This window comes from Piliocolobus tephrosceles, chromosome 16, assembly GCF_002776525.5.
Source record: "Piliocolobus tephrosceles isolate RC106 chromosome 16, ASM277652v3, whole genome shotgun sequence".
NCBI classification, from domain to species: domain Eukaryota; kingdom Metazoa; phylum Chordata; class Mammalia; order Primates; family Cercopithecidae; genus Piliocolobus; species Piliocolobus tephrosceles.
Genome location: NC_045449.1, coordinates 51596790 through 51609954, shown reverse-complemented (window position 1 = coordinate 51609954; position 13165 = coordinate 51596790). Strand labels below are relative to the sequence as shown.

General features: G+C 47.1%; 1 protein-coding gene across 2 annotated transcripts in view; it reads right to left on the bottom strand.

Annotated features, from left to right (window-relative positions):
- Window positions 1–6353: 6353 nt before the first annotated feature.
- The window catches only part of G6PC (glucose-6-phosphatase catalytic subunit), a 9893-nt gene continuing 3081 nt past the window's right edge, over window positions 6354–13165 (bottom strand). Inside the window, exons 2-5 of one of the 2 annotated variants that reach the window (XM_023203921.2) lie at window positions 12798–12907; window positions 9906–10011; window positions 8067–8182; window positions 6354–6865 (exon numbers count right to left, since the gene is read on the bottom strand). In XM_023203921.2, coding sequence (XP_023059689.1) covers window positions 6354–6865; window positions 8067–8182; window positions 9906–10011; window positions 12798–12907 — 844 coding nt within the window. Of the gene's footprint in view, window positions 6866–8066; window positions 8183–9905; window positions 10012–12791; window positions 12908–13165 lie in introns of both variants that reach the window. The other variant, XM_023203922.2, reaches the window with a different exon arrangement.

The window sequence follows — 13165 nt, the reverse complement described above, 5'->3', positions numbered from 1 at the left end:
GAGGCTAAGGCAAGAGGATGGCTTGAGCCCAGGAGTTGGAGACCAGCCTGGGCAACATAGTGAGACCTTGTCTCTACAAAAAAAACACAAACAACCAGATGTGGTGGTGCGTGCCTGTGGTCGCCAAACAGTGGAAACAAGCCAGTTACCCGTCAACTGATTAACAAATATTTATTTATCATTCATTCATTCATTCATGTAATCATTATTTGGAGACAGGCTTTTGCTCTGTTGCCTAGGTTGGAGTGCAGTGGCTTACTGCAGCCTCCATCTCCACCTCAAGCCATCGTTCCACCTCAGCCTCCTGAGTAGCTGAGACGACAGGCTTGTGCCACCATGCCCAGCTAATCTTTTAGTATTTGTAGACACAGATCTCCCTGTGTTGCCCAGGCTGGTTTTGAACTCCTAGGCTCAAGTAAGCCTCCTGCCTCAGCCTCCCAAAGTGCTGAGATTACAGATGTGAGCCACCATGCCTGGCCTGATAAACAGATAAATATGGTATATTCATACAATGTGATATATTCATACAATGGAGTATTACTTGTCCGTATAAAGAAATGGAGTACCAATACATGTTACAACACAGATAAACCTTGAAAACATCATGCTAAGTGAAAGAGGCCAGACACAAAAGGCCACATATTATAGGAGTCTATTTGTATGAAATGCCCCAAATAGGCAACTCTATGAGACAGAAAGTAGATTAGTGGTTGCCTAGGCTTGAGTGGGTTGGAGTAGAATGAAAACCACTGAATTGTACACTTTAAATGAGTGAATTGTATGTTATTGTGAATTATATCTGAAGCTGTCATACAATTTTTTTTTTTTTTTTTTGAGATGGAGTTTCACTCTTGTTGCCCAGGTTGGAGTGCAATGGTGCGATCTGGGCTCACCACAACCTCTGCCTCCCAGGTTCAAGCAATTCTCCTGCCTCAGCCTCCTGAGTAGCTGGGATTACAGGCATGTGTCACCACGCCTGGCTAATTTTTTGTATTTTTAGTAGAGACGGGGTTTCACCATGTTGGCCAGGCTGGTCTCGAACTCCTGACCTCAGGTGATCCCCCTGCCTTGGCCTCCCAAAGTGCTGGGATTACAGGCATGAGCCACTGTGCCTGGCCTTGTTATACATTTTTTTAAGGTGTTTTTTAAAGGCGTTACAATTTTGTTAAAAATAAAAAACATGGCTGGGTGCAGTGGCTCATGCCTGTTATCCCAGCACTTTGGGAGGCTAAGGCAGGAGGATGCTTGAGACCCCGTTTCTAAAAAAATAAAAAAATTAGCCAGGCACAGTGGTACGCATCTGTAGTCCCAGCTATTCGGGAGACTGAGGCTGGAGGATCGTTTGAGCCCCAGGAGTTAGAGGTTGCAGTGAGTTGAGATTGTGCCTTTGTGCCCCCACCTGGGTGACAGAGTGAGACTCCATCTGGAATAGAATAAGACTCCATCTAGAATAGAATAGAAAAGGAATAGGAATGGACTCCAGAACCACAAAAACCTAAGCTTTTGGTCTGTGTGTGCTGTGGCAGCACTGGTCCAGGCAGCAGAAGTTGGACTTCCTTAATGGGTCTATTTTCCTTGGGCATTAATAGAATTGCATTGTGTGTGTGTGTGTGTGTGTGTGTGTGTGTGTGTGTGTGTGTGTATCATCCTCAAGCCTACCACCTGAAAACTGATAACACCACTAGAACATTCTACCAAATTATGCCATAACATGACATGGACCTTGCTTTAAAACTGTCATCGGTCACTTAAACTTGCCTCACAAACCATTTCTAAAGTGGACATAAATCTATAACTTGGGGAACAGATGAGTGATCAAATTGTTCTGTCTAATAAGCCGGCTATAGGCCGGGCGTGGTGGCTCACGCCTGTATTTCCAGCACTTTGGGAGGCTGAGAGGGGCGGATCACGAGGTCAGGAGGTCGAGACCATCCTGGCTAACACGGTGAAACCCGTCTCTACTAAAAATACAAAAAACTAGCCGGGCATGGTGGTAGGCGCCTGTAGTCCCAGCTACTCTGGAGGCTGAGGCAGGAGAATGGCGTGAACCCGGGAGGCAGAGCTTGCAGTGAGCCGAGATCGTGCCACTGCACTCCAGCCTGGGCGACAGAGCGAGACTCCATCTCAAAATAAATAAATAAATAAATTAATTAATTAAATAAAATAAGCTGGCTATATTACAAAATGATTATTTTGTATCTGGGATTACAGGCTTGAGCCACAGTGCCCAGCCCAGACTGCCTGCTTCTTTTTTTTTTCTGAGACAGGGTCTCACTCTGTCACCCAGGCTGGAGTGCAGTGGCATAATCTCGGCTCACTACAACCTCTGCCTCCTGAGCTCAAGGGATCCTCCCACCTCAGCCATCTGAGTAGTTGGGACCACAGGCATGCATCACCACGCTTGGCTAATGTTTTGTGTTTTTGGTAGAGAGGGGGGTCTCACCATGTTGCCCAGACTGGTCTCGAACTCCTGAGCTCAGGCGACCTGCCACCTCAGCCTCCCAAAGTGCTGGGATTACAGGTGTGAGCCACCATGCCCAGCCCAGACTGCCTGATCCTTAACCCACTTCCACCATTCTGGACAAGATGTCTAACCCCTCCAGACCTATTTGTAATATGAGGATAAATGACAGTAGCCAAATCACAGAGATGCTGGGAGAACCAAGTGAGTTAATTGTATAAACAAAGTACATAGAACAGAGTCTGGCATAAAGTTAGCACTCAGTAAACTTTATCTGTTATGTTTCCTTATCAACCTCATAAACTTCAGGGAGTGGGGGCAGTATTTACTTTCTGGCAGACCTCTCTTATAAGGATCTTGGACTTGGTCCTTGGGAGCAAATAGATTATCAAGGATAGGGCTGTGCCTAAGCAGTAGGGTTCAGTTCAGACAGATCAAAACCATTTCTGGCCAAGTGCAGTGGCTCACGCTGTAATCCCAGCACTTTGGGAGGCTGAGGCAGGAGGATCACTTGAACCCAGGAGTTCAAGACCAGCCTGGGCAACATAGTGAGACCCCCATCTCTATTAAAAAAACAAGAAAGACTATTTCTTTCTCCCTGGATGGGACCATTTGATTCTGTGAGGGGCCTAGTTCCCACAGTGCCCTCTAAGAGCCCAAATTCAGTAGGAGAATGCAATGTTCCCTGAATATACAGACTCCAGAGTTCTGATGTGAAATAGCAGATCTCGCCCTCAGGAAATCCAGGGATACGGTGATGATTTGAGGCCTTTGGAGGTGGAACCCTGCACCCAGGATGAAATAAATATCTTAGCAGAGAAACCTGCAATAGCTCCCTTGAGCATTCCTTGGTGGTGTGACTGGCTCTGTTTAGACTTTCTTGAACTATAACCCAAAATCTTGCTGACACTAAGTTACTGGATGCCAGAGCTGGCTTAGTCTTGTTGTGTTACTGCAACTTGTGTGCTCTGATTGCTTAGTTTGATAGTGACCCTGCCCATCTACTCTCAAGTTGCAATTTGATGCCATAGAGCAACTCATGCTGACTTGTGGTCTGGTAGCCAATGTTCAGTCTTGGCCAACTCTGAATCTTTCTGGTTCTTTGCTGATTTTGGGCCTCCGTTTATGTGCTCGACTCTGCCTTTGCCCCTGTGGATGCTTTATAAGTCTCCCTATCCCTAATGGGACTCTTGGTCAACTCAAGATAGAGCACTTTTCTTCTCCAAAAGGAAAATGCAGGCACAGAGAAACTAAATTATTCGTTTAGGGAAACAGAGCTAGAAATTTAGTTGGGCCAGAATTAGAAACTTCAGATCAGATTGCATCTAAAATATAGTAATTAACAAGACTTCATTCTTAAATAAAATGTTGCTTTAATAAAATACTGCACATATATATTTTTCTTTTCAAAGATGTTATGAGCAGGATGGTTGTTTTGAATGATAATGTATTGTATACTATATAATTAGTAGCAAAAACAAGGACTTTCAAATAAATAGGCTTCAGCTTTTTTTTTTGGTGGGGGGTGGTGTGGGGAAGAAATACTCTGCAAATCAGCTGAGACTGAAAAACAGGCGGCCAGGCGCGGTGGCTCAAGCCTGTAATCCCAGCACTTTGGGAGGCCGAGACGAGCGGATCACGAGGTCAGGAGATCGAGACCATCCTGGCTAACACAGTGAAACCCCGTCTCTACTAAAAAAAATACAAAAAAAAAAAAAAAAACTAGCCGGGCGAGGTGGCGGGCACCTGTAGTCCCAGCTACTTAGGAGGCTGAGGCAGGAGAATGGCGTAAACCCGGGAGGCGGAGCTTGCAGTGAGCTGAGATCCAGCCACTGCACTCCAGCCTGGGCAACAGAGCGAGACTCCGTCTCAACAAAAAAAAAAAAAAGAAAGAAAAACAGGCAAGGAGGGCCGGGCGCAGTGGCTCATGCCTGTAATCATAGCACCTTGGGAGGCCGAGGCAGATGGATCACTTGAGGTCAGGAGTTTGAGACCAGCCTGGCCAACATGATGAAATCCCATCTCTTCTGAAAATATAAAAATTAGCCTGGCATGGTGGTCCTAGCTACTGAGGAGGCTGAGACATGAGAATTGCTTGAACCAGGAGGAAGAGGTTGCAGTGAGCCAGCATCGTGCCACTGCACTCCAGCCCGGGTGACAGAGTGAGAGTCCGTCTCAAAAAAAAAAAAGAAAAGAAAAGAAAAACGGGCAAGGATGGCTAGCTGGACATAGTGGCTTACACCTGTAGTCCCAGCTATGAGGCTGTGGTATGGTGGGAGGATTGCTTGAGCCCAGGAATTCAAGAGCAGCCTGGGCAACGTAGTGAGACCCTGTCTCAAAAAAAAAAAAAAATAGAGAAGGTGTTGACTTTTCCTTTAAGAATGTGCTCTTGGTTGGCTTGGGATAGAGAAAGGAGTCATATTTACCCTCTGGGAATCAAAAGAAACACTGGAGTGACCTCTGAGAGAGAAATCCTGGCCCTACCCTTGTCATTCTGCCCAAGATTTCAGAGCCTAATTGAAACATACAAAAGCACCACCAGAATTGCCCTCTAGCCATCTGAAGATCCAGTGGGGTGGATGTGGAGCCAGTGGAAAAATCTGGAAAAAGCAGAGCTGGGGGTTTTAAGGAGGATGATGTAATGCGATAGAGGAGATGTCAGCTATACCTGAATGTTCGGACCTAGTGCAATATCTGGTCACTGCAGCCATTCAGAAATCCAAGGAAATACAAAGACCGTGTATTTGTACAGTAAAAAAATACTAGAAACAGAATTACCCCACTAACCACCTATTAATTATACTCACGCTGGTCCCCCATTACTGAGAGTGCATTATTATATAATTAAAGCCATTTAGACATGGCTTGGCATAGCACTTGCATGATATGCTACATACTAAAAATTCCTCCTTATGTAGCCGTTTTTTCTTATCAGATTCAGAGCTCCTTTCTCCTTTTCTTGGTAAGGATGAACACAGGTAGAAAATTCTCAGTTAGGGGCTGGGCGCGGTGGCTCAAGCCTGTAATCCCAGCACTTTGGGAGGCCAAGACAGGCGGATCACGAGGTCAGGAGATCGAGACCATCCTGGCTAACACAGTGAAACCTCGTCTCTATTAAAAAATACAAAAAACTAGCCGGGCGAGGTGGTGGGCGCCTGTAGTCCCAGCTACTCGGGAGGCTGAGGCAGGAGAATGGTGTGAACCCGGGAGGCGGAGCTTGCAGTGAGCTGAGATCCGGCCACTGCGCTCCAGCCTGGGCGACCGAGCGAGACTCCGTCTCAGAAAAAAAAAACAAAAAAAAGAAAATTCTCAGTTAGGATCTCCAGCCTGGGCTTGTGATCTGACCCTACCTGGAAGTCTTACTTTTGTATATCTGACAGAAGAACAAGTAAGTCTTCAGGGGAAAATCCAGAACAACCCAACTTCTAGCATCAGGTCTTTCTCAATAGCTTTTCATTAGCTTTTCAAAGACGTCACCCAATATGATTAGGATTGTAAAAGAGGACCACCTGAGCTGACAGCACCTCCGGCCTCTAAATGGGCTGGCAGAAGACCATTCAAAGATAAAATGGGCTGCTCCAGTGGGAGTGAGCTCCCTACCTGTGAGAGTATTCAAGTAGAGAGAGGAGGACCTCCTGGCAGGAAACTTGCTTATGGTGGGAGGGTGTATGTGATATGGCACCTCCATCTGAGAGAGTCTATGCTGAGGGCAGGCTGGAGTCACACATGGGAATAAGCCACCCTCCAATCTGCCGTCTGTGATTTAATTCCACAATGGCAGAATGGATGGCATGTCACTTGCTCCACGTACCAGCACCCATTGCTTCAAATACTAGTCCCCCTCAATCCCTGGCACAGTTGTTGATTTGAAATACTGAAGACTTCACATCCCTTACAACGACTTCTTGTGTGGCTGGCCCAGGACCTGGGCGAGGCAGTAGGGGATGACACTGACGGATGCCAGGGGCACTACCGCACTCTTGCAGAAGGACAAGACGTAGAAGACCAGCTCGACTTGGGACGGGGGTTTCAAGGAGTCAAAGAGGTGCAGGAGGACGAGGGAGGCTACAATAGAGCTGAGGCGGAATGGGAGCCACTTGCCGAGTTTCCCCTTGCAGCTTTCCCTGTACATGCTGGAGTTGAGAGCCAGCCCCAGGCCAAAGAGGGTGCCCAGGTTCTTGAGGAGGCTGGCAAAGGGCGTGGTGTCAATGTGGACCCATTCTGGCCGCTCGCACCACCTCTGGGCTTTCTCCAGAGTCCATAGGAGGTCTACACCCAGTCCCTTGAGCAGCAGATAAAATCCGATGGCGAAGCTGAACAGGAAGAAGGTAATGAGAAAATATTTCTTGAGACTGGCATTATAGATGCTGTGGATGTGGCTGAAAGTTTCTGCAACAGCAATGCCTGGGTGGAAGAAAGAATTACTGTGAGAGGTAGGAAGGATCTGGGACCTTTGCTAGAGGTGGGTTTGGAGCAGTAGGTGACATGCCCTCCGTTCTGTGACTGTGGAATTAAATCACAGACGGCAGATTGCAGGGTCGCCCGGCTTATTCCCATGTGTGACTCCAGTCTGCCCTCAACATAGACTCTTTCAGATGGAGGTGCCATATCACGTACATTCTCCCCCCATACGCAAATTTCCTACCAGGAGGTCCTCCTATCTCTACTTGAATACCCTTAGAGGTAGGGAGCTCGCCCCCACTAGAACAGTCCATTTTATCTTTGAATGGAATTGATTGCTGAATAGTTCTTCCTTGTCTGTGTGCAACTGGTCCCTCTCTAATACTGTCTGTTTTCTCAGTTCTTTCTGCAGGAGTTAGTAAGTGATGAATCTAGTCCCTCTGTCACACATTTGGACACAATTATTCTATTCTCTCTAACCTAAACATTCCCAGGTTTTTCATGTGATATGGCTTCCAGGTTCTTCCTCAAACATGGACCCCACTACTAAATGCTGTGTTACTTTTGTGATTACCATGAAACCATCATGTCCCTTGTTCTCAACATTCTTCTTTGAATGCTGCTGTGTTCTGTTCTTACAAATCTCCAGGGGAGAAATTCCACAGTTTTGTTAAGGTCTTATATTCTAGTGCCTCCCACAAAATCTTTCTTATGTTGCACCTAAATCTTGTCTTACCCTTGTTAACTGGATCTAAGAAAACACAGATATTCAAAACTCTGAACCTATAAAAGAGATCAACTGCAGTTATCTATTAGGTTTGCAAATGAATGTATTTAAATAAAGAGCTTTCCTAGGACACCGTGCTAATTTGTTAAATTTGGCAGATTCCCTGAAAAGTAAATTAGGGCCTGTTGAAGATCAGTAAGAAATAAAGATTGTAAAAAGCTCCAAGATTTCAAGCTAATTCAATTTGGTTAGTTAATTTGATGCATGGTAACTTCTACACAATTCATTCTATAGATCTGGGCACTCGTACAGAAATTAAACATTTCAACTTGCTCATTCTTGACTTTGAACCCACAGAAATGCTCACAGTACCGATTACACACAGGATGTGGCTGGAATGCTGGGATTTTGTCCTGATTAGGGGGAGAAATGGAATGGGGTTGGGGGGAGGAGGAAGGGAGTCAGATCAGCCCGTACCTGACAGGACTCCGGCAACAACTTGATGAGGAAAATGAGCAGCAAGGTAGATTCGTGACAGACAGACGTTCAGCTGCACAGCCCAGAATCCCAACCACAAAATGACATTCAAGCACCTGCAATGGAAGAGGCAACCATAACAGAACACAGGTGCAGATCCTTCAGAAAAGAAAACAGCCCCTGCAGGAATGTTGGAGCCTGGCAAACTTAGGTGCTCTCAGTGGAATTTTTGTAAATTAAAGCCGGTACTCAAAAGCCCAAAGATACCTGTTGGGGGCTGGGTGCAGTGGCTCTTACCTGTAATCCCAATACTTTGGGAGGCCGAGGTGAGAGGATCACTTGAGGCCAGGAGTTCAAGACCAGTTTAGGCAACATAGCAAGACCCCTGTATCTTTAAAAAAAATCAAAATTGACCAGGCACGGTGGCTCACGCTTGTAATCCCAGCACTTTGGGAGGCCAAGGTGGGTGGATCACTTGAGGTCAGGAGTTTGAGACCAGCCTGATCAACAGGTGAAACCCCGTCTCTACTAAAAAGAAAAAAAAAAATTACAAAATTAGCCGGGTGTGGTGGTGGTGCATGCCTATAACCCCAGCTACTTGAGAGGCTGAGGCAGGAGAATTGCTTGAACCCAGGAGGTGGAGGTTGCAGTGAACCGAGATCGCACCATTGCACTCTAGCCTGGGCAACAAGAGTGAAACTCCATCTCAAAAATAATAATAATAATAATAATAATAATAATAATAATAAAAAACAGGCCGGGCACGGTGGCTCACGCCTGTAATCCCAGCACTTTGGGAGGCTGAGGTGGGCGGATCACTAGGTCAGGAGTTCGAGACCAGCCTGGTCAATATAGTGAAACCCCATCTCTACTAAAAATACAAAAATGAGCCGGGTGTGGTGGCGCGAGCCTGTAGTCTCAGCTACTCGAGAGGCTGAGGCAGAAGAATCGCTTGAACCCAGGAAGCGGAAGTTGCAGTGAGGCGAGATGGTGCCATTGTACTCCAGCCTAGGCGACAGAGCGAGACTCCGTCTCAAAAAAAAAAAAAAAAAGATGCCTGTGGCAAGTGGTGAACCCTTGTGTATATGAATTTTAACCTCCCTATTTTATCTATTTGATAATTAAGGATTTGCATGGGCTGGCACCATGGCTCACGCCTGTAATCCCAATATTTTAGGAGGCTGAGGCAAGCCAATTGCTTGAGATCAAGACCAGCCTGAGCCTGGGCAACATTGCAGAACCCTGTCTCTACACAAAGATAGGAGAAATTAGCTGGGTGTGGTGTACGGCCTGTGGTCCCAGCTACTCAGACGGCTGAGGTGGGAGGATCGCTTGAGCCTGGGAGGTAGAGGTTGCAGCGAGCCGTTACCATGTCACTGCACTTCAGCCTGGATGACAGATGAGACCACGTTTCAAAAATAAAAAGGATTTGCACTGTGGCTGCACACCCGGAATTCTCTGTAATAGGAATATCTTCTGTTTCTCTGGTTATTTTAACCTGAGTGGACGACTCTGTGGTTGGTACAGACATGGGTTTTTATTTAAGCCCTGCTGCTGCCTCACTACCTGATTTTTATAAGTCCCTTCATGGTGTTGGGCCTTGTTTCCTTATCTGTAAAAGAAGGGATTGCACTACTGGATCCCTTTCAGCCCAAACATTCCGTGACTCTGAGTTTCACTCTGAGTTTCACCCTTATCCAAACTGCCACAATTTTAATCAGTGCCTGCCCAGGTGTGGGAGCGGGCTAGGGGTATGTGAGGAAGAGCACGTGGTATGTCAGCTACAGAGAGAGCCGCCTCCTGCCCTCCACCACCTACACCCCAGTGGTGAGTTCTTACCGAAATCTGTAGGTTGGCTTTTTCTTTCCCCGAAAGATGGAAAGAGTAGATGTGACCATCACGTAGTATACACCTGCTGTACCCATGGCATGGCCAGAGGGGCTCCCTAAAGGGCAGGAAAGAGAATGAGTACAGGTGAAAAAGTCCTCATCTGGGAGACAGTGCATCATCTACCCAGCCATCCCCCTATCCACCCGTCTACCCATTCATACATCTGTTTACCCCCCATCCATCCACCCATCTTCCCATCTATTCGTTATCCGTAAGTCATTTATTTAACAAATTTCCATCTACTATGCACCAAGCATTGTGCAAGGCTCTGGGAATACAATGGTGAGCAAAATCAGAGAGGGTCCCTGCTCTTGCAGTTAAATGCAGTCTGGAGATTACACAAAGAATCAGTATACTGGGCGTACAATTACAAACTGATCTGCCCTCCACATCTTCTGTTCCTTCTCACCTTGCACACTCTGCTGGCTACACTGGCCTCATTGTTTTCCTTTAAACACGCCAAGTACTTTCCCACCTCAGGGCTTTTGCATGGCGATCCTCTGGCCAGACAGCCCTTCATAGCTCTTCTGCCAGAAACTTACTCCCTCACATCCTTTAAAACTTGACTGAGATCTCACATTCTCAGTGAGTCCTACTCTGACCACGCTATCTAACCCTGCCTGCAACCGGTTCCGTTTTTTGTTTGTTTGTTTGTTTTTTAGAGATGGGGTCTTGCTCTGTCTCCTAGGCTGCAGTGCAGTGTCATGATCATAGCTCACTGCAGCCTTGACCTCCTGGACTCAAGCAATCCTCCGCCTCAGCCCCTTGAGTAGTTGGGACCACAGGTGCACACCACCACACCCAGCAACTTTTTAAAATGTGTTTTGTTTGTTTGTTTTTGCCCAGGCTGGTTTTGAACACCTGGGCTCAAGCAATCCTCCCACCCTTGGCCTCCCAAAGTGTTGGGATTATAGGTGTGAGCCACGATGGCCAGTCTGGTTCCCATCCATTCTTAATTCCTCTACCCTGAGAGACAGAAGGTCCTGAGATGTGCCGCCCAGACCTCCCTCCTGAACTGCAGGACTTATTTCGTAGCTGTTGAGAGTGTGATGGCAGATGGCTCTCTTTTCTCAGCCTTCTCCGGGCATTGCCCTGGGCTAAAGAGAGTCGCCTTGATCAAGGTTACGCCCTCCCCAGGGTCTGATTCCCTTGAACCAACTGGGGCCAACTCTGAGGAGCCATCCCCAGCTTCAGAGCTCCCTGTGGAGTCGGATGAGGCAGAATCACAACCGGACCTCTCCTTCTGCCCTGTTCCTGTTCCTTCCCTTCTACAAGTATAGTTCCTCAGAGTATCTCAACTCCTGCACGTGAACCTCCATTTCAGCCTGCTTTCCAGGGAACCCCATAGATAAATAAAGGCTTTCTTTCCTCCCTCCCTCCATTCCTCCCTTCCTTTCTGCCTCCCTTCCTCCCTCCCTTCTTCTTCCCTCTAACTAATTATATACCTTGGGTAATTCATTTACACTTTTTTTTTTTTTTTTGAGACAGAATCTTTCTCTGTTGCCCAGGCTGGAGTGCAGTGGCACAATTTTGGCTCACTGCAACCTCTGCCTCCCGGGTTGAAGTGATTCTCCTGCCACAGCCTCCTGGGTAGCTGGGATTACAGGTGCCTGCCACCACGCCCGGCTAAGTTTTTGTATTTTTTTTTTTTATTAGTGACGAGGTTTCACCATGTTGGCAAGGCTGGTCTTGAACTCCTCACCTCAGGTGATCCACCCGCCTCAGCCTCCCAAAGTGCTGGGAATACAGGCGTGAGCCACCATGCCTGGCCTATCCTACATATTAATAGTTTACTTTTTTTTGGAGAGAGTCTCCTTCTGTACTCAGGCTGGAGGGCAGTGGCCCGATCTTGGTTCACTGCAACCTCTGCCTCCCAGGTTCAAGCAATTCTCCTGCCTCAGCCTGAGGCTACAGGTATGTGCCATCACGCCCGACCAATTTTTGCATTTTTAGTAGAGACAGGATTTTACAATGTTGGCCAGGCTGGTCTTGAACTCCCGACCTCAGGTGATCTATCCACCTTGGCCTCCAAAAGTGCTGGGATTACAGGCATGAACCACCACGCCTGGCCTAGTTTACTTATTATTATAATTTTTGTGTATTTCACCTCCTCTATTGAGATTTCAGCTCCACAAGGGCAGCAGGGATCTTTGTGTCTGTGAGGTATCCCTAGCACATAGAACAGTGTAGAGCTCCCAGTAGGTGCTTGGTAAGTAACAGCTGAATGAGTGAATGCTCTGAGGTGAATGAATGGTCTGTGAGAGCGAATAACTAAGGGACCTTCCCTAATTTTGGGGTCAGGAAAGGGTCTCTGAGGAAGGGATGCTAGTACCTTAGAGGGTACTAGTCTCAGAGGGCAGCTGAGACTTTAGGGCGATGGAGGGGGCTTCCTATTACATACTGAAAATGAAATCTATCATTTGATTTGACAGTACCCATCTGGCTGTAACTAATAAAATGTAGGCACAGCAATGGATTGGACAGTCAGCTCAGGAGGGCACATCCAGTGGGCCGGGCCATTGGGAAGGACCCACAGGAGCTCAGGCTTTTGCCCCCTCCTTTCTCAGGACACAGCGCTGCAGGGCAGTGACTCTCATGAACTTTTGCCCGTGGGTGCCCGTACCTCTCTGGACTCCACCCAGGTTCTGTAACAGGCAGATTTCCAATACTACTGTGCTATTCAGGAAAGCATTGCTGAAGTGAATTAATCTGTGCCAACTGAAGAGCATGACAAAAGTACAAAGGAATGGCTTTCCTCATGTCCCCTCAAGGTCAGTTTCATCCATAACAGATGAACGAGGTCCACCCAGCTTCTGTCTCTACAGGGGCTGGGACGCTTACCTGGTCCAGTCTCACAGGTGACAGGGAACTGCTTTATCAGGGGCACAGAAGTGTTGCCATAGTAGTTGGTGTCCAAAACCCACCAGTATGGACGCTGTCCAAAGAGAATCCTATGGAAAAACAGAACGAGTTTCTGGGGTTACTGAATGAACGCTTTTGCCTAAAGCCCACACCTTCAAGAATAGTGTAGCTTGAGAAGGATTTCACATGTTGCCTCTAGGAGGGAGAACTGGGTGGCTGGGGAGAAGTGTGAGAGGGATGTTTCATGACACATCCTTATGTATGTAACTTTTGCATTTTGAACTGTTTGTTTGAATGTATTTCCTTCCTTCCTTCCTTCCTTCCTTCCTTCCTTCCTTCCTTCCTTC